Source organism: Tursiops truncatus, chromosome 7 (genome assembly GCF_011762595.2).
Source record: "Tursiops truncatus isolate mTurTru1 chromosome 7, mTurTru1.mat.Y, whole genome shotgun sequence".
Taxonomy (NCBI): Eukaryota; Metazoa; Chordata; class Mammalia; order Artiodactyla; family Delphinidae; genus Tursiops; species Tursiops truncatus.
This window is the reverse complement of record NC_047040.1, coordinates 105,495,228-105,514,792: the sequence shown is the minus strand read 5'-3', so window position 1 is coordinate 105,514,792 and position 19,565 is coordinate 105,495,228. Positions and strand designations below refer to the sequence as shown.

General features: G+C 41.9%; 1 protein-coding gene and 1 pseudogene across 2 annotated transcripts in view; both read right to left on the bottom strand.

Moving 5' to 3' along the window:
* Positions 1 to 19,565, bottom strand: part of CNTNAP5 (contactin associated protein family member 5) — an 877,416-nt gene that overhangs the window by 381,967 nt on the left and 475,884 nt on the right. For both annotated transcript variants that reach the window (XM_033860287.2, XM_019931771.3), the window contains exon 8: positions 8,080 to 8,344. In XM_033860287.2, the coding sequence (XP_033716178.1) occupies positions 8,080 to 8,344 (265 nt within the window). The remainder of the gene's footprint in view (positions 1 to 8,079; positions 8,345 to 19,565) is intronic.
* LOC109549395 (UBX domain-containing protein 2A pseudogene) lies at positions 860 to 1,655 on the bottom strand (annotated as a pseudogene).

Here is a 19,565-nt window from a genome sequence, read left to right as displayed (position 1 = left end):
AACAATGTTTATTATTTTTCTGATTTCTCATGTGAGATTTTTCTCTTATAAAGCCAGTACAATCTCAAGTACTTGGAAAACAAGGTTCTTCAGAAATGTATGGGAGGAGAAAACTTTTTTGTTAGTCTGATTTTTTTGTTTGTTTACCTTTTTCCCCCAGGTAGAACAATGCCAGTAGACACAAAGCCTTGATCCATTTCAAAGAAAAATAAAAGAAATTCCAAAATTTCTGAATTTTCCAAATTTCGGGAAATTCTTGGAGAAAGAAGCAAGCAAGAGTTTTCTGAGACAGACATCAGAATGTTTTTAAATCTTTCTTTTACTTGTTTGATTTTTTTTGAGAGACAGGTCTAATATAACATGATTTTTTTCTCCCTCTTTACTGGATATTGGGGCAGCTTTAACCAGCCTCTCTCTCAGTCATCAACACATTTTAATGGACTGACACATGCTTAATAATACAGGTAATGCTTTAGAGCAAAGTGTCACTGGGGCCTGTACTATATTAAAACTGCACTTTTGACCTGAGCTCTACAAGTCTCTGTACTCAACCATCTCGCCGGTTGGAGAGAAACAGATCAACGCCAGCTCACGATTTTTCTTCTTCAAATAAGGAGGATCGAGGTTTAACTTTTATAACTCTGCACATGAAAAATGTTATGTTTCTAAGCGATTAACTCACCTCCATGACTAGAAATCTTAGAAATTTCACAAAAGCCCCACGACTGCACAAACTCACTCAGCTTTTATGACTCTAAGGAGTGAGGCCTGTTTTTGCCTGAGGTCTTGAGTCAGTGTGGAAGAAAAAGAAATTTGCTAAATAGCTTCTCAACACTGTGCTAAAGGGTTTAGATCATATTTAATCATCGTCACAGTCTTGTGATGTAAGCACTTTTTTGAATCTCATTTTGTAGGTAGATGCTAAGATGGACCCCAGTGATCCATGAGTACTAATATCTAGTGTGAGTGTTTCATCTAGCAATTTGAGGAAAGGAAGAGCTCTTGCCGGGGAAAAGGGAGGACTTCTTTGAAATCCTTGGTGTTTTTCGAAGAAGTCTTTGATGTGGCTTATCCTATGAGAAATGTTAAATTTCTGGACACTCCTTTTCCCATTGGCTAACCAGATCTGTATATTAGTGATGGGTTCCAGACTGTTTAGTGAGACAGTAGACAACTTATTTTTATTCTCAACTTCAATACACTTTGCTTTAGAAACAATTTTTGGTGTAGCACTTCACAGTTTGTGACCCTGTCCTGAGAAGGGCTGGAACACAGGCTTTGTTGACATACATACTTCATTTTTCTTATCTTCAACTTTAACATCAACCTCCTCATTATCAAAAATCCTGTAATTCCAAAGATAATTCCCCTTTTTTGATGGAGTTCAGAAACTGCTGAGCTGCACCATCAAAATAACTTCTGAAATCATCACTGACTGTGAATCCATTTTTCCATAATTTTGTACTTACACCTACCAGTTTCTTTTGTTCAGTGGCAGACAAACATTTGACACCAACCTTCTGAGTTTCCTCAAAAAGGCTGTCAACAAAATAGTCCCAATTTGTTTGCTGATTATCACTAAGAGGTTGGTGGTCAGATCCTGTTTCACAAACCCGTTCTTCCTTTGTACTTTCAAGATTATCTGCTTCTTTCATTCTCTTTTGTCTTCCTCCTGGTGTGACCACTGGGCTGGAGCCCCTCAGACAGGGAGCACTGCCTCCCGCAGACCCTCTCAAGCTCGGCGGCCATGCTGCTGGGACCCTGCTCATCTCCCTTGGTTACTGCTGCCGGCACCGAGCATGTGCTGAGGCTGGCTCTGACTCCTAGTATCTGAATCCTTGTATAATCCCTTTGACTTGAGCAAGGGCTAGACTTATTCACTTTTTTCTAATGAATAGAATATGATGAAAAGGATGGGATGAGATATACAAAGACTGTGGCTTTTGTCCTGGGGGTTCTTTCCCACTCTCTCCAGGGTCACTCACTCTGGGGTAAGAATGCTGCCCTAACAATGAGGCAGCCTTCTGGAGAGGGCGTGGGGATAAGTTTGGATCTTCTGAGGTCTGCCCACAGCCACATGAGTTAGCCTGGAAGCAGAGTTAGAACCGGTTGAACCTTGAGATGACTGTCGCCCCTGCCAACAACTTGACTGCAGCCAGAATTGCCCAAAGGGCTCCTGGATTCCTGACTCTTAGAAAATCAGACATAACATGTGCGGTTTTCAACTAAAACATGTTGGTATAATTTGTTACGCAGCTGTAGATAACAAATGCACTCTCACTTACATGGGAGACAAAGTTCATCTAGGGCCCCAGACTAACTAGTAAGGGGAAAAGGTGCTTTTGGAACCTGCCTCTCTGACTTACAGATCCAGGCCCTTCTGTTATTTCCAGAGGTTTGAAACTGTATACAAGACCCTGTGTCCCTTCCTTTGAAGTAATAGGCTTTTGCTTTAGTCTCCCACGCCTACACTGAGTCTCAAAAGGCTGCTCAAGAGTTAATGATTAGGAAAAAAAAGTAGTTAATGATTAGGAATGTGAAGATGTAAAAATAAAGAATAGCTGTTGGGCTGGGAAACTGGTAACAATTTAGACTATAAATCAGCCACATGGCAGAATCACCAAATTCCCAGTTCCCTGAAAGATAAAGATAAAGGTCTGACACATATTCCAAAGGTTTTTTTTTTTTTTTTTTTACAGGAAGCTGACCACCCCCCAGATGAAAATTGCTGACCACAACAACATAGACCCTAGACTGGTTGAAACCAGAAGATTGATGATGCTGGAAACTTCACCTTGATGCCAACCAATCTGAGAACTGTGCACAAGCTGATCATACACCCTGCAGCTCCCTCCCTTGCCGGGAGCCACATAGGAAGTGCCTTTGAGTCTCAGCACGGACGAGACCCTTAGTGTCAGCAAAGCTGGTGCTGTCAGGTATAAATATGGAAAAGCAAAGTTCTCGTTTGCAAAGCTTCCTGAACACAGGGTTTTTTACATTCCCCCTACCCTGTTGTTCCATGAAGAGCAGCTCCCTTTTTTACTGTGGCCAGGGGGCATATCTTTATATCATGCCCCATACATGGAGTTGCTTTGAGCCAAGAGCCTGGTATCCCTGGGCAGAGAAAGCCCTTCCTCCCTGGGACTTCCTGCTGATGAAAGTTCTTCCTTCCTCTGTCCTGCAGCGGCCCCTCTTGCCCTTTTGCCAAGAGGCGCTCTCTTCTCACAATCTCCTTGCCCAGGGCTGGTGCCTGGGCTTTCCTGCCCACACTGAGGTTGAGGCCTCCTGGTGGCTGGTGCCGTGTAATTGGTCTCTCTTGCCCAGTGCTGTAAGCTGGGCCCTCTCTGGAGGAGAAACCTGGGTTCCCGAAGACATGTGATCAGAGCCGGGGCCCCGCCAGTTGGCGAGGGAATCCCAGGGCAGGTGCTGGGCGTGGAGGCCACGGGGGCATAGGCTACCAAGGTGACAGAGAACTGACCTTCTCTGGGGGCGCTGCACCTCGCTCACTCGCACACCTCACATCTCCCTGCTTGGCCCCGGAGGATGGCTGGTTAGCCAGAGACGGGTAAGATTCCTCAGGGAAGGAACAACCTAAGACAGGCACAGTCGCAGAGGGGCCATCAGGAGAGAACTTGGGGGCCAACAGAGGTGGGGCATAGACCCTCACCCCCCCAACTTTGCAGGAGCCTGAACCCTCACCCCTTTTGAGAGAGGTCTCTTGTCCCCATGGCTGCTTCGCTTCCCACGCCCAGCTCAGATGGGAACCCAGGTAGCAGACCAGAGACCTGGCCAATGGCAACTGCTCTTCCGCCGCAGCAGGGCTTTGTTTCCCATTTCCTCCGTGAACCACAGCTTTTCTCTGTGTGGAAGCAAAGCTTTCCTCTGTGTGGCTCCCCTTGTCTTCCCCTGCCTTTGCCTAAGGTGATTTTTATAGGATTGCTATTGGTGATGGGAAAAATGTATAGTTTTAATGCAGGGGTTTAAGAAAAACCCCAAGTTAGGGTAAAAATCAAGAGGAGAATTGTAATTACTTCGGCTCCTTTAATGATTATATTTGTTGGGGAAATACAATGGTGGGAATATTTCTGCAGTAGCTTTTTGATTTTAAAAGAAAAATTGTAAGAGTCATGGCCTCCCAGTGAAGTTATAAACATGTTGGAAAATACCTGGGTATGGTGGCGGGTTTTTATGCAACAGTGAGTTTAATCAATGAGTTTATGGTACAATGCCCGCTCCCATAGTTTTTTAGAAGCATAAAAATAATGTGTATTGTTTTGATTATTATGGTAGGGTTGGGAAATTTGTAGATGAAATGTTGTTTGAATATTGTTAATCACTAATAGAATTATATGTTTAAGTTTATGGCTTGATCAAGCAGAATGTGCAAGTACAAGAACACTTTAATCTCCTGAGAAGAACAGACTGTGTTCCTGACGTAGATGTGACCAACATGTACCTAACCACAGGAGATGAAAGAGACTCTGGGCGATGGGAAAATTACCTAACTTGTTTTGATCAATCTGCTGATGTAAATTACCTTTGTTTTGTGGCCTATGTGAGGGAGTTTTTGGCGTGGGAATGAGGATGTTGAATTTGAAAATAAGATCACTTTATAGTATAAAAGCTTCTGGAATCTTGAAAATAAATTTGTCAGATCCTTGCATCCAAGAAGAGGTGTCTTGAGTTCTGTCCACGCCGACTCCGTCTTCCCCTTTGGGTGAATCCTGTTCAGCTGGGGCTGGTCCCCGGCAAGTGGCGCCCGAACAGGGACCTGAAGGGGTAAGTATTATTTCTTTCTCGGACGGATAGGAGTCTCACCGTAGGGTGCTGCAGACCCCCAGTTAGGAATACTGGTTAGGAAGGTGAGTAAGGCGGTGTCAAGATGGGACACGCTGAGTCCAAAGAGAGGCTCTTATTTATTGATATAGTTAAACATATGATAAATGGAAGAGGAATTAAGGTAACTAATAAGCAATTAACTCAATTTTTTCAGTTTGTGCAAGAACAATGCCCTTGGTTTCCTGAACAGGGTTCGGTAAATCTAGAGACCTGGCAGAAGGTAGGACAAACTTTGCAGATATATTATACCCATTTTGGGCCTGAAAAAGTTCCTATAGACACTTTTGCTTTGTGGAATTTAATTAGGGAAAGTATTGCTCCCCTGCCTGAGGGTCAAAAAAACCCTTATAAATACCCTCCTTTATGCAAGGAATAGCTATTGCTATTATTATTGCTATTATTATATTGTAATGGTAATTGTGATTATTATAATTATAATTATATGTATTTATATGTAATATATATATATAAAATATATATATAATAAATAAATAATAATAAAATAAATAAAATTAATAAATAAATAAATAAAATATATATATAAAATATGTATATGTTTATGTAATTATATATATATATTAAATATAATATAATAATAAAATAATTATAATAATAATTATATTATAATTGCTATTATTACCAACGTTATCAATGGAAGGTTTTACCTCAAGGGATGAAAAATAGTCCCACCTTATGTCAGAAATATGTTGATTAAGCTATATGTTTAATTAGACAAAAATATAAAGAGATATATATTATACATTATATGGATAATATTTTATTAGCTGGAGAGGATAGAGCTGTCTTACATGATATATTGCAAGAATTGATAGAGGCTTTAGAAAAATATGGATTAAAGGTAGCCCTTAAAAAAATTCAAACTGAACCTTCTTATAATTATTTAGGGAGAATAATACAGGAGTTTACTATTCATCATATACCTTTTCAGTTAAGAATTGATAATTTAAAGATCTTGAATGATTTTCAAAAATTTTTGGGAGATATTAATTGGATCAGACCCCTGTTAAAAATATTAACCATGGAATTAAAACCCTTGTTTCAAATTTTACAAGGAGATTCTGATCCTTTGTCTCCCAGAGAATTAACTGAAGAGGGAAGATTAGTTATACAAAAGGTAGAAGAAGCTTTACAGAATACTTTTTTACAAAAAATAGATTATAAAAAGCCATGGGAATTGGTAATATTGTCCACCCCTGTAATACCTACGGGAATATTATGGCAGGATGGTCCCTTGGAGTGGGTACACTTAGCAGCTAATCCAAAAAAAAAAAAAAAAAAAAAAAAAAAAAAAAAAGAAGAGGTGTCTTGAGTTCTGTCCACGCCGACTCCGTCTTCCCCTTTGGGTGAATCCTGTTCAGCTGGGGCTGGTCCTCGGCACTCCCTCACACTGCCTTTAAAACCCCTTACCTGAAAGCTATTGGGGAGTTCAGGTCTTTTGAGCATGAGCTGCCCCTTCTCTTTGCTTGGTGCCCTGCAATAAAATCTATACTTTCCTTCACCACAATTCGGTGTCAGTAGATTGGCTTTACTGTACATGGGTGAGCGGACCCAAGTTTGGTTCAGTAACAGGTTCAATGGGTTTTTTGTTCACCCATTGACATCAGAGGCTTTCCCATAGCCTGACCTGATCTTGACTATTAAGTCACATCCTTTACTTAACTCAATTTCCTCTAATTTAATTGCATAACAAAACTCAGAGTCCAGTGGGGGAAGAAAGACATTTAAATTAAATAAATGATTCAGTGTCCTATAATCCAGGATGGATATTGGTCCAGGATGCACAGAGGAGGCAGTTTGATTCAGGCTGTAGAGCCAGGAAGGCTTCTCAGGATTTGTTGACCTAGCAGCCTGCCTTAGCCCCCAATCCAATGCCTGCAGGTGGTCTGACCTCGGTAAGTACTTGTCACTAAGTGAACACATTGCTTCCAGAAGGACAGGGGACGTCAGTAAGATAACAAGTAGAGAAGGAGGGAGAAAATTCCATGGCTCCATGTTGAAGGAATGGCAGATAGAAGAGTCGGGATGTTATTCATACATCTATTCCATGTTGCTATACATTAGGACCTATACTCTATTGCTATAAAAGAAAGTACTTTCCAATCTTCAGCTTTTTGAGAACAATTTTAAAAACTTTTATGAAAAGGTGCTCAACATCGCTAATTATTAGAGAAATGAAAATCAAAACTACCATAAGGTGTCACCTCACACTGGTCAGAATGGTCATGATCAAAAAGTCTACAAATAATAAATGCTGGGGAGGGTGTGGAGAAAAGGGGACCCTCTTGCACTGTTGTGGGAATGTAAATTGGTGCAGCTGCTATGGAGAACAGTATGCAGGTTCCTTAAAAAACTAAAAATAGAGTTACTGTATGATCTAGCAGTCCCACTCCTGGGCATATATCCACAGAAAACTGTAATTCGAAAAGATAAATGCACCCCAATGTTCATTGCAGCACTGTTTACAATAGCCAAGACATGGAAGCCACCTAAATGCCCACTGACAGATGAATGGATAAAGAAGATGTGGTGTATATATATATATATATATATATATATATATATATATATATATATAGTGGAATATTACTCAACCATAAAAAAGAATGAAACATTGCCATTTGCAGCAACATGATTAGACCTAGAGTTTATCATATTAAGTGAAGTAAGTCAGACAGAGGAAGAAAAATATCATATGATATCACTTATATATTGAACTAAAAACAATGATACAAATGAACTTATTTACAAAACAGAAACAGACTCACAGACTTGGAAAACAAACTTATGGTTACCAAAGGGGAAAGATGAGGGGAGGAATAAATTAGAAGGTTGGGATTAACAGATACACACGGCTATATATAAAATAGATAAACAACAAGGACCTACTGTATAGCACAGAGAAGTATATGCAATACTCTGTAATCACCTAGATGGGAAAAGAATCTGAAAAAGAATAGATACATGTCTATGTATAACTGAATCACTTTGCTGTACACCTGAAACTAACATGACCTTGTAAATCAACTATACTCCAATACAAAATTTATAAAAGAAGAAAAAAAGAAAACAAATGTTGGCTCTTCAGACTTAGAGTAAATTTGTGAAGACTGGTCATCTCACACCCCTGGGAGCTGGAGCCTGTATGTTTTGGTCAGATTCTCAAACACGTATCGACTTGGCTGAACAAGAAACGACATAGAAGTTGTCAGTGGACAGTACCTGTGAGGATTTCAGCTGCACGTTCGGTCATTTTCTGAATCACGAGTCTCAGGGTTCCATCCTCCAGGCTCAGCAGCAGGGTCCCTGAGCCCTCAGAGAGCATCGTGGACAGAAGCAGACCATCCTTGTTCCACGTTCGAAACTGGAAACTCACCGAGAGCCCATCGATTTGGGGGGTGCCGGGCAGCAGCAAATAACTGCTGCTCGAGTTGACAAATGTGATGGGAACAATTTGTGGTTCGGAGCAGGAAAATGTGACATTGCCCTGGAAAACAAAAAAATCAAATATATAAAAGCCATTTTTTATTCTGCAATCTGACAGCTGATATAAACAACCACCTGGAGCTGACCTTAATTTCAGGATCATTTTACATACAGCAGCAAGATCTTAAAGGGAAAAATATGTCAGCTTTGTTCAGACACACCCACAAGATTGTTTTCCATTCTTTTTTCTACATCATGGTGCTATCTGCAAAGAGGGTCATCCAAGACCCAGGGTGGGTGGGGGCATGGGAAGCATCAGAAGTTTCTAGGGATACAGAGATAAAACTAATTACATTCATTCATTGAATAATGCTGTACTGCAAGTCAACTAAGTGCCAAGCACTGGGATACCTTTCAAAGAGATACGTATGAGAAAACTTTGTTACAATATGGAATGTCCCCAGGGCAGCCTGGTAGAAGAAATAGCTAAAGAAGCAAAGGTTTCACAAGGGAGGCGATGCTTTCCTGGAAGGAAGTGGGGAAAGACAAGAGTGAGTGCCCGGTCAGCCTTCTCAGCAGATGTCATGGTGTTTGCAAAGGCTTGGAAAAATTAGCAAAATGGCATCCCTGGGGAATGAGTCATTTCTGAACTTGCAGTGGGACAGAGAGGACCATGGACCATAAAGCAGGTGAGTTTATGCTTGCCAAAGTTATCATTCAAAGTTAGAAGCAGTAAAGTGACATTGGCCAGATTTTTAATGTATTAAGAGTATTTTTAGTAACATGGGAAGTCGAGGGGGGGATGCATGAGAGGACCAGAAGTGGGGAGTATTAAGTGTGTGTAGACTAGAAGCAGGAAGAAGTGGAAGAAGATTATCCTTTGCATAAGTGAGGGAAAATGGGTCCGAATTGACTTGAGGAAGTTACAGGAAAATAGACAAATGTATATATGTGCCCAGCTGAGCCATGTGCTGGAGTCACTTTTACTAGATGAATAGGAGAAAGCCTGGAATACCATCTAGATTATGAATAGGTGTTACAATATGAAAGCCATTTGTAATTTTTATAGCCAACCTCTATAACAATGCAGTGAGCTTATTCAGGTAAGTGTAATGCCGTATTTTCCTCTAAATAGTCATAGACACATCTTTTTTTAACTTATTTTATTGAATTATAATTGATTTACAATGTTGTGTTAATTTCCACTGTACAGCAAAGTGACTCAGTTTTATATATATATATATATATATATATATATATATATATATATATATTCATTCTTTTTCATGTTCCTTTCCATTATGTTTTACTACAGGATAGTGAATATAGTTCCCTGTGCTATACAGTAGGTCCTTGTTGTTCATGCAGTCTATATGTACTAGTTTGCATCTGCTAATCCCAAACTACCAATTCACCCCTCTCCACTCCCCTTCCCCCTTGGCAAACACAGTCTGTTCTATTCATAGACACACCATGTTCCCTGTAAATCTCTCAATCCCAATGAAAGAGGCTAAGCTCCACCTATTTCCATAGCCAGTGCCACTTCTGCAAAAAAAAAAAAAGACAGGGATTTCTGAAAGAGGAATGCCCTGGCTTGCCTGGCTGCCTGAATTCAACTTTGCAGTAAAGTGGCCAGGTAGTGGGGTTAGATACCTAGGACAGCTCCTAGTCCTAGAACAGATTAATCCTTCAGGTTGTACAGCCTCATAATCCTGAAAAAAAACATCCTTAGGTCCCAAATATATTTGTTAGTGACAGTCCTGCATTTCTGAAAACAAATAGCAGTTTCCAAACAAACTTCTCCCAATAGCACATTTCTAATGATGCACTCATCAAGCACACCGCTATGAGCATATTCTTGCATTGATCATTTTTTGTAGTTGTTTAGATGTGTTCTTCTCTTTAGGCTAGATCCCCAGAAGTTAATTAATGTGTCAAAGGGTAAGGCCCTTGATATCCATCAAGAAATTGCCCACAGTTTATACTGCATTTGGCATTAGGCTAAGTGCTAACGTGCATATCTCATGTATTCTACACAATGACACTGCGTTCATTTAAAAAATGCACAGACCCCCCCATCAGCACACAGACTACCTAAAGTCATACTAAGCTCACAGATACCCCATTCTAGACAGAGCCCTCCACAAACCCTTAAGTGCCCGAAGTATGGCCCTTGAGCATCCTTTCTTGCACACAGTGCATACTCTATTCCATACCTACAGCCCCCTGAGGGATGCATCTCAAGCACAATATGATCCTACTGCCTAATCTATACATCAGTTCTCTCTTCACCCCTTTCCATTCTGTTTTGTCCATAGGATCAAGTTCTAGTACCTCGACATGGTCCTGTATCAGACTCACAGACACAGAGAACAGACTTGTGGGTGCCAAGGGGGAGGGGGTGCAGGGGCGGGATGGATTGGGAGTTTGGGGTTAGCAGATGCAAACTAGAATGGATAAGCAACAAAGTCCTACTGTAGAGCATAGGGAACTATATTCAATATCCTGTAAAAAACCATATGAAAAGAATATGAAAAATAATATATATATATATGTATAACTGAATCACTTTGCTGTATACCAGAAACTAACACAACATGGTAAATCAGCTATTTTTCAATTTAAAAAACCCTTTAAAAAGTCCAATATTTAGCTCGACTCAAGCCATTTTGTGAGTGTTCTCTGGATAGACAATCATGGAGGATGGTCCTCAGGAAAGTGGGGGTTTAGAGGAACTGAGATTGTCCCCTGCATTCCACTGAAAGTCTAATGGGCCCCAGTACCTTTGAAATAGGCCAGGGAACCCAGAAGCCCTTGAGAGGCACTCAGGGGACACTCCAGGTCCCCAGCAAGATCCTGGTGGCAAGAACTTCAAATAAATGCTTCAGGGATCCTCACTGGTTAAGGTAAGGCCAGGTGTGGGGATCAATGCTTTGTTCAACAGGGAGCAGGAGAACTTGGAAATGCATTGTCTTTGGACGGTGTCTCCACATCACTGCAGGCCGTGCTCTCCACTCCATCTCCCACATTTCCCTCATGCTGTCCTCTGTTGCCCTTGTGTCCATGCAGCTGCCTGAGCTGTCCAAAACTTCTCTGTTTTTAGAGCACTTCCCTGCTCTGTTCTCCAATGGTAGGTCCAAGGGCAAGTACGAGAGAGAGATGGGAGTAGATGGGAAACGCCGTTTACACCCAATCTGACCCAACTCTCCTGACAAATGTGAGTGTTCCGGGCTGAGCTGTTTGTCACACTGCTGTGCAGCACCCCCTGCCCCATTCCACATCCATCTCAGCTGTGCTGGTTGCTGGCAGAAATGCCAAAGTGTCAAGAGGCACTGATACTCAGCCCCATTCACCACAATGGAGAGAAAGAAGAAATTAGCTAAATGAAAAAGTAGTACTTTTGAAATCAACACGGACTATTGAATCATTTTCAATAATGCCATTTGTGAGTCCAGAATCCTTCTCAAGACAGCATTTGAGGGAGTCCCCAGCATTGATTTAGAAAGAGCATGCAAGAAGACAATATTACTCAAGCCTTAAAATGAATGAAATAATGCCATTTGCAGCAACATGGATGGACCTAGAGATTATCACACTAAGTGAAGTAAGTCAGAGAAAGACAAATACCATATGATACCACTTATTTGTGGAATCTAAAATAAAAGATACAAATGAACTTATTTACAAAACAGAAGTAAACCCACAGACATAGAACACAAACTTACAGTTATCAAAGAGGAAAGGGTGGGAGAAGGATAAATTAGGAGTTTGGGATTAACATATACACACTACTATATATAAAATAGATAATCAATAAGGATTTACTGTATAACACAGGGAACTATACTCAGTATCTTGTAATAACGTATAAGGGAAAAGAATCTGAAATATATATATATGTATGTGTATGCGTGTGTCTGTACACCTGAAACTAGCACAACATTGTAAATCAACTATACTTCAATTTTAAAGATGACAAAATTGTTAAAACAAGAGAGAGAAGACAATGTACTTGAGAAAGGTGTCAAAACAGAGAGCAGCAAAAAGTCAACAGACTGTATTCTACCCTATATACCAGCTTAATCCATTAATTCAACTTTCATCCCATCCCCGTGAAGAAGGACACTCCATGCCTCAGACTCTCCACTCTACTGTAGATTTAATTCAGTAGGGATTTCAACATGCATTCAAGATTTCTCCAACATTGTAAAACAATGCGCTAAGCACAGGGCTTTATAAGTTATACACGTAAATGGGATCCTGTTCCTTTTCAGTCTATAGTCATTAAATGTACATTTTTGACTGTAACTGATGCAAAGTATCCCATGACACAGGGATGCACCATGGTGGTCAAATCTTCAAGGTAAATCAGCCAGCCCTGATCCTATAGATGAGACTGCAAGAAAGTCAGTATCGCTGCCATGGTCTCTCTTTCCCTGAATATATTACAAGATCTACAGGGTCTTTCACTGTCCCAAAAGGAAGTCACTCTACACTTAGCAGTCTAAATCCTTGGTGTCTGATGTGCCTCACCTGACAACACCACCAGGCCCCAGTTGGATGGTGACCCTCCATGGGACAATGGCTCCACTGAGCCACAGGTCACTGGTACCTATAAGTGGGGGCCTCTCTTTGTCCCCCAAATGGCAGTTCTTAGTGCCCAATGCTTTCATGCTCATACATGCTCATTCTTTTCCAAAAGATAAGGTATACAGAAGTAATGGGCCCATCTGTCCCTCGGGGTCCCCCAAACCATGTCCACTTTCCTTCTCTGGGGTCCACCATGGCCTTTCCTTTGCAACCCTCAAAACACAGAAGTTCCCATCCCACCTCTTTTCTCAGACAAAAGACTTTGATTTCTATGGATGGAGCACAGAACGCTGAAACTCTAAGATCTGTTCGTAGACCATCTTAGAGAGACTGTCCATTTCTATGGAAAAACACTTTGTTTTGTACCATTAACAACAAGAGCTGTACTGTCCCCTATCTGATTCATGAAGCCTGATGGACTCCTAAGAATGGTCAGGACCTTAAAACACAAGAAGTCAGCGGGAGGAGGCAAGCCTTTTTCATTGATTCATCCTCCCCAAGCAGGCCCTCCCTTTGGAGGGCAGAGAAAAACCTCCACACTATTAATTGCTATGAAGAAACAGTACATGAGATCTCACACAAAGGAAGCCTCTTCTAATCTGGAGGGTTACAAAAGGCTTCCTTAGGGAAGTGACATTGGAATTCAGATTTTACAGGAGAGAAGGTGTAACTAATTGGAAAGTGAGCAGAAGTTTTATCCGAGGAGAGAGGGAACGCAGTTTCTAAGGTCAGAGACAGGAAGGTGGGCGGTATATACAAGGACCTGCAAGAAGGTCAGCTGACGGCAGTTCAGAAGCCAGCACAACAGCAGGCAAGATCCAGTGGGAAGGGCAGGAAGGGATGCAATCATTAAGACTTTAGACCATGTCGAGGTACTAGAACTTGATCCTATGGACAAAACAGAATGGAAAGGGGTGAAGAGAGAACTGATGTATAGATTAGGCAGTAGGATCATATTGTGCTTGAGATGCATCCCTCAGGGGGCTGTAGGTATGGAATAGAGTATGCACTGTGTGCAAGAAAGGATGCTCAAGGGCCATACTTCGGGCACTTAAGGGTTTGTGGAGGGCTCTGTCTAGAATGGTGAGGGAGAACAGCAAACAGATAGTCTGCAGGTAAAATTGATAGTAGGTGCTGTGCAGGGTTGAGGGGCTTCCACTCTCCTCTGCTTGCCTAGCGACCTCAAATAGCACAGACCAGGGATGGCCCTGCACTGTGGGTTGACCATCACCTGCCTTGATTGGTGGCCCCTCCCACTCCTGTATGAAGACACTGACAGCAAATGCAAGTTCTTAAGCTCATTCATCCAATCCATGTGTGTGGTTACTATGGCAACCAGTCCCCTCAATATACTTCCTGCCTTTCTCCCTCCACCGGGAGTGACCTCTTCGGGCCTCTGCACCCACCCTCACACCCCCTCCCTCCTTCCTCCTGGCCCATTCCTGGGGCCTTTTCAGACCCTCCCCAACCCCGAGGTGGCTGCCTTCTTCACCAGGTCCCAATGGTTTGTGTCCCTAGACCATTTATTCACATGTCCATACAAGTGTTACCATACACTTATCATTATCGCTTAGACTGCCTCGTAATAGTTAGCTACTCTTTACTACTTGCATAGGCTTTTCATAAAAATTCATCTGTAGTTGGGTAGAGAGCATCTGGCTTTGAATTCTGAGAGGAAAGTGAAATTGTTCAATTTAGGCAGAATCAGATTCTTATCATGAATATTTACCAGGAAAACCATATGGTCTCTCTGATTCCTTAATTTTTGCTACTATAGCTGCGAGAATAATGGTAGAGTGTTGATTTAGGATCAAATGAGAACATGGGCATTGTGTCTAGCACTGTTCTTGCCTCGTTTTTCTTTTTCCTGATCTGCCACTTTTTCGGGTGACCTGAGGCCAGTGACCTCAAGAATCTTAGTTTCCTTTTTTGTAACCCGAGGCTGGTGGACTGGGTAGTTCACAGATTCCCACAAGGGCCCTCATTCTTTGGGCATCTGAGACTGAAAACCCATATTCTTATCATCTATCTTCTCTTAGGAGGGGGGATAGGCATCAACAGAGTCATTTCCAATGTTGGAGTGAGAAGTGTAACCAAGTACTTGCTTTTTAAGACGTTTTTAAAATAATGCTTCAAAGCATAAGAAAGGAAACCTAAGACTTTTCCCTACCAATTCCTTTCTAACTTCAGGGAATACAGCAAGAGTCTCCATAGATAATTATATATATATATATATATATATATATATATATATATATATATAATTATATATATATATAAATATATATATATATTTAAAGCAAGTAAGCAGAAGATGATACTGGTCCATATTTTTAAAAGGGAAGTCCAATTTAAAAAATAAAAAACATGTTTACCAGGGTATAACAGCTACCTGATTGATTATTCCTCCTCCTGCCCACCTCTCAAGAAACAGCATCTTAAAATACAAAGAGAATGCTAGGTTAATGCGGAAATGTATCGGGAATTAAGGTGGTTGAAACCTTCTTGGAGATAATAAAATGGGAGAAATTATATGTAAGCCACGTAGCTGGGTGCTGGTCCAAGGGCAGTGCAAGGAAAATCAGAGGAAAACAATGAGAGAAAACACAGGTTCTCAGCTGCAGCCTCCTTCCAAATGTATCCAGGTCATTCTGCCACCATATCAGAAGTTTGTCAAATGTTGACTGAAATCCAGTAAAAGGCATCCAACTAAAATCTTTCCTCCATGGTGGGGGAACTCATCCAAATGAAGATCTTAGAGTAATAGCGTAATTACTGTGGTCTCCTAGTGCCTCATGGGTAAGGAGAATCCAATAGAGAGAACTCAGTACCACTTAAGTCTGTGTTATGTGACTACGGAATGGATCAGATAAACTGTCACAGACAGGGCTTATCACATGTACAGAGGGACCAACTTTAGAAGATGCTGTTCTGCTTACAATGGGGGAAACATCATCATGGTCTAAATGTGGGTATATGGTAGATGGAACAGACAGAAATGTATTACACAGTGATCTAATGATCTCTGTGTTTGTCAAAGATTCCTAAACATGGAATCTATCACCACTTGTTCATTGGACACCTGGTATATTAGCCAGGTCTCAGATAGTGTAAAGACAAAAAAATGCCAAAATTGACTAGGCTAAAACAAGGAACTAATAAGACTGAGAAGAAAGACATTTAAAAAATGACTGAATTAGTGCCTATTTCACAGCTTTAGGATTGAACATAATCCTTTGCTTATTTCAGTTGAGGCCATGGATGTACATGGCAAATTTTAGACCTTAACAGCAAAAGCTAACTGTGCCTAAATTTCTACTTGGGCTTTGCTTTTGCCTTATCTCTATGGCAAGAATCCACTCTCTTTCAAAATTGTTACTTACTTGCTGATCTTGTATCGGCTGCATAGACCATAGGTTATAGATAAAGGGGCCAATCACTGATGAATTGCTAATAGGTATTTCTCATTGGTTGGCATTTTCCCGCAGTCAAACTTTGACCAGAGAAGATGCGTGCCATCTTTGTCTAGTTATTTTGGTTTGGCAAGTGCGTTCCTTCTAGACTCACTTCACTACAAAGACACCTACTACTGCCTGGGATAGTGATTCAAGCCAGTTAGGTCTTTTGCAGAAGGCACCAGAAAGTTATCCTCTGCTCTGCTTTAAATTATAATCTGAAAATACAGAAGTTATAGATAAAACGCATGTGAGGAGAAGGCAATGTCATTGGCCTCTAACTCATTTTCAATCAGGTCATTTGCCAACACTTCCTGACTCTCTTCTTCTGGTACTTTATTTCACCCAGCAAACACTGCTCACCAGCTGAGCAGTAAGACCCTGCTCTGGGCTTGAGTGCCCTGGGAAGAGTAGGACAGAGATAAGAGAGGAGCCAAGCCCTGAGGACCTACTGGCCACCAGGATGTGCAATGGAATTGATGCATTTGGGATGCTATGGTCTTGGACTTTGGCAGACAGTCTGATTGGCTCCCTAGGAGGGTGGGGGAAAACTGCTCCAGAGCCCTGTGCCTCCTGGCAGCCTACAGACTCCAGGCACATGCAAGCACAGTTGCAGTTCACTCCCCCAAAAGGGAAGATCCCATCCCCTCACTGTACCTCTGATGTGGGGTGGGGTGGCAGTGCAGATTGGCATTAGCAGGAGGGGTGGCACAGACCAGAAATTGAGCTGCCAGATCTGAGACCCCGGTCCTCTGACACCCAGGGCACCCAGCTGTCTGTCATCTGAGAACTCTCCATCTGCCCACACAGAAAAAGAGAAAGAAAAATAAAAGGGATTTAAAGAGTGGACATTCTATGAAACAGCGCCATTTGCAATGACATGGGTGGACCTAGAGATTATCACACTAAGTGAAGTAAATCAGAAAGAGAAAGACAAATACCATATGATATCACTTATATGTGGAATCTAAAATAGGACATGAATGAATTTATCTACGAAACAGAAACAGACTCACAGACCTGTGGTTGCCAAGGGGGAGGGAGTTGGAGGAGGGATGGACTGGGAGTTTGGGATTAGCAGATGCAAACTATTATATACATGTATAACTGAGTCACTTTGCTGTAACCAGAAACTAACACAACATTGGAAATCAACTATACTTCAACAAAATAAATTTTAAAAAATATATAAAATAAAATAAAGAGTGGACCATTCTTTGTCTGTTGAAAAAGACCTGAGGTCACAGGTGGAGGTAGGCTAGGAATAGACCTGGACCAAAAGTAGTATGAGTCTGAATTGAGTCTGGGGACTAAGGTAGAAGCTAAAGCAAGGAATACATGGGTGAGCAAGGGAGGTGTAGGGTAAGTGGCCAGTCTGCTCTCACTGGGACTCCTCAAATGTTGTCACAGCCAAGTCCCAGCTCATCCCTTCCTGGGGTCCTGAAAAGAGATGATAAGTCAGGTATGGCTGACCTGCTGTACCAGAAAATCAAATTTTAAGACCTCAAGGGAATACGGCAGACATAGCTTGAAGTTCTGCTTACCTTGATGGTTTTAGTGTTTCCTAAAGCACTTCCAACTTTTACTGTGCTGAGCTGTTATTTACCAAGCATTTTCATTGTGTGTGTTTGTTTTGTTTTTATTGTTTTTAATCATAATCCAGACATCACAACACACTGGTGAGTAAAACATAGAGCTAGCAATGCAAGGCTGTGTTTCCATCACAAGGCATCAAGCAAAGCCAATCAAGCATTTATGAGCTGGGGGGAAACGATCTTGATTCAATCTAATATGTGGGGAAAGATTTCAAAGCCAGTTCTTGATTTTCCAAATGAGTACAACCATTTCTAATTCGATTTGTCTGAAAACTACCAGGACTGACTGGCATGCTCTCAGCAAGTGTAGGGGAAGGCAGCTCTGGGAGCTAAAGCTATCTTTGTGATTTCACACACTCAGGGGAGCAGGTGACCGAATGAAGGCTCTTTTCCACATTTGGGGGAAGACAGATTCCTTCATTTTGTTTGTTTGTTTGTTCAACAGATATTTATTAAGCTGCTCAAATGATCCAAGCTTGGTCCCAGTGACAAGGACACAACCCAGGAGACAGGCAGTCTCAGGCCTTGCCCACCTGGAGCTTGCATTGCATTAGAATGAAGGCCGTAGGACATGTCATCACACCTGCGATAGGGCGCACTGAGAGGTAAGTCTATGTTTCTGGGTCAGCATGTAGCAGGGCTTTATGAAGTCCCTTTACATCTGAGCTTGGGAGGATAAATAGGAAGGAGTGAGGATGGGAGCTGAATTGGAGCAGAAGGAAAGAAAACATAGAACAGCACTGGGAAGATGGGCATGGCAATAGTAAACACAGGCAATGTTTTCTTTCTGCCAAAGGAGGCCTTCAAGGATGAAGATCATGTTCCTTGTGGTTTCATGTAAGGGACACCCAAGAAAGAAGCATTTTTAATATTGGAAGTGAAGCCAAATCTGGCCTCTGTACCCTGACACCAAATTAAATCTCAGAGTTTTGGGTGAAGTAGAAAAGAATAGCTTTATTGCTCTGCCAGGCAAGGGGGCCACAGCAGGCTAATGCCCTCAAAACTGTGTGTTCCAGCCTGAAGGGGGTAATGAGGAGCTTTATAATAATGGTTCAAGGAGCAGGGCGTGGTCAGCTCGTGGACATTCTTCTGATTGGCTGGTGGTGAGGTCATTGGGAGTCGGCATCATCAAATTTCTGGTTCCAATTAGTCTGGGGTCTACGTGCTTGTGGGCAACATACAGTTCATTTCTCCCAGCTGGTGGGGGGTTTTTAGTATCTGCAGAACAGCTCAAAGATATTGTTATGTGTATCCCTTAAGGGGGAACCAGAACCCTGCCCCAAAGCTGCACTATTGTTTCTTGCCTGCTCCTCCCTTGTCTCTGCATCCCCTCTCTTCCCTGGTTAGCAACTGTTTGAACCTGCCCTTTGGAACTCAAGGAGGGTCATGGAGGCTGAATGAAACCTATTTCCTGTAATCAATAAGCAGGGGACCCAGAAAGGCTTTTGTGCTCAGGAGCCTCACAGGGTCCTGCTTGGTATCAGAAAGAATGCCCCACTTATGGCCAAAGGGCATGGGCAGGCTGGCAGGTGGTCCCCCGCATGGCCCTCTCCTCTGACCTCCCAAGAGCTGGCTGCCTGCCAGCACCAGTAAACAGGGACCCACTTAGAGCCCCATACAGCCTTCATCCTCATAGACTCTT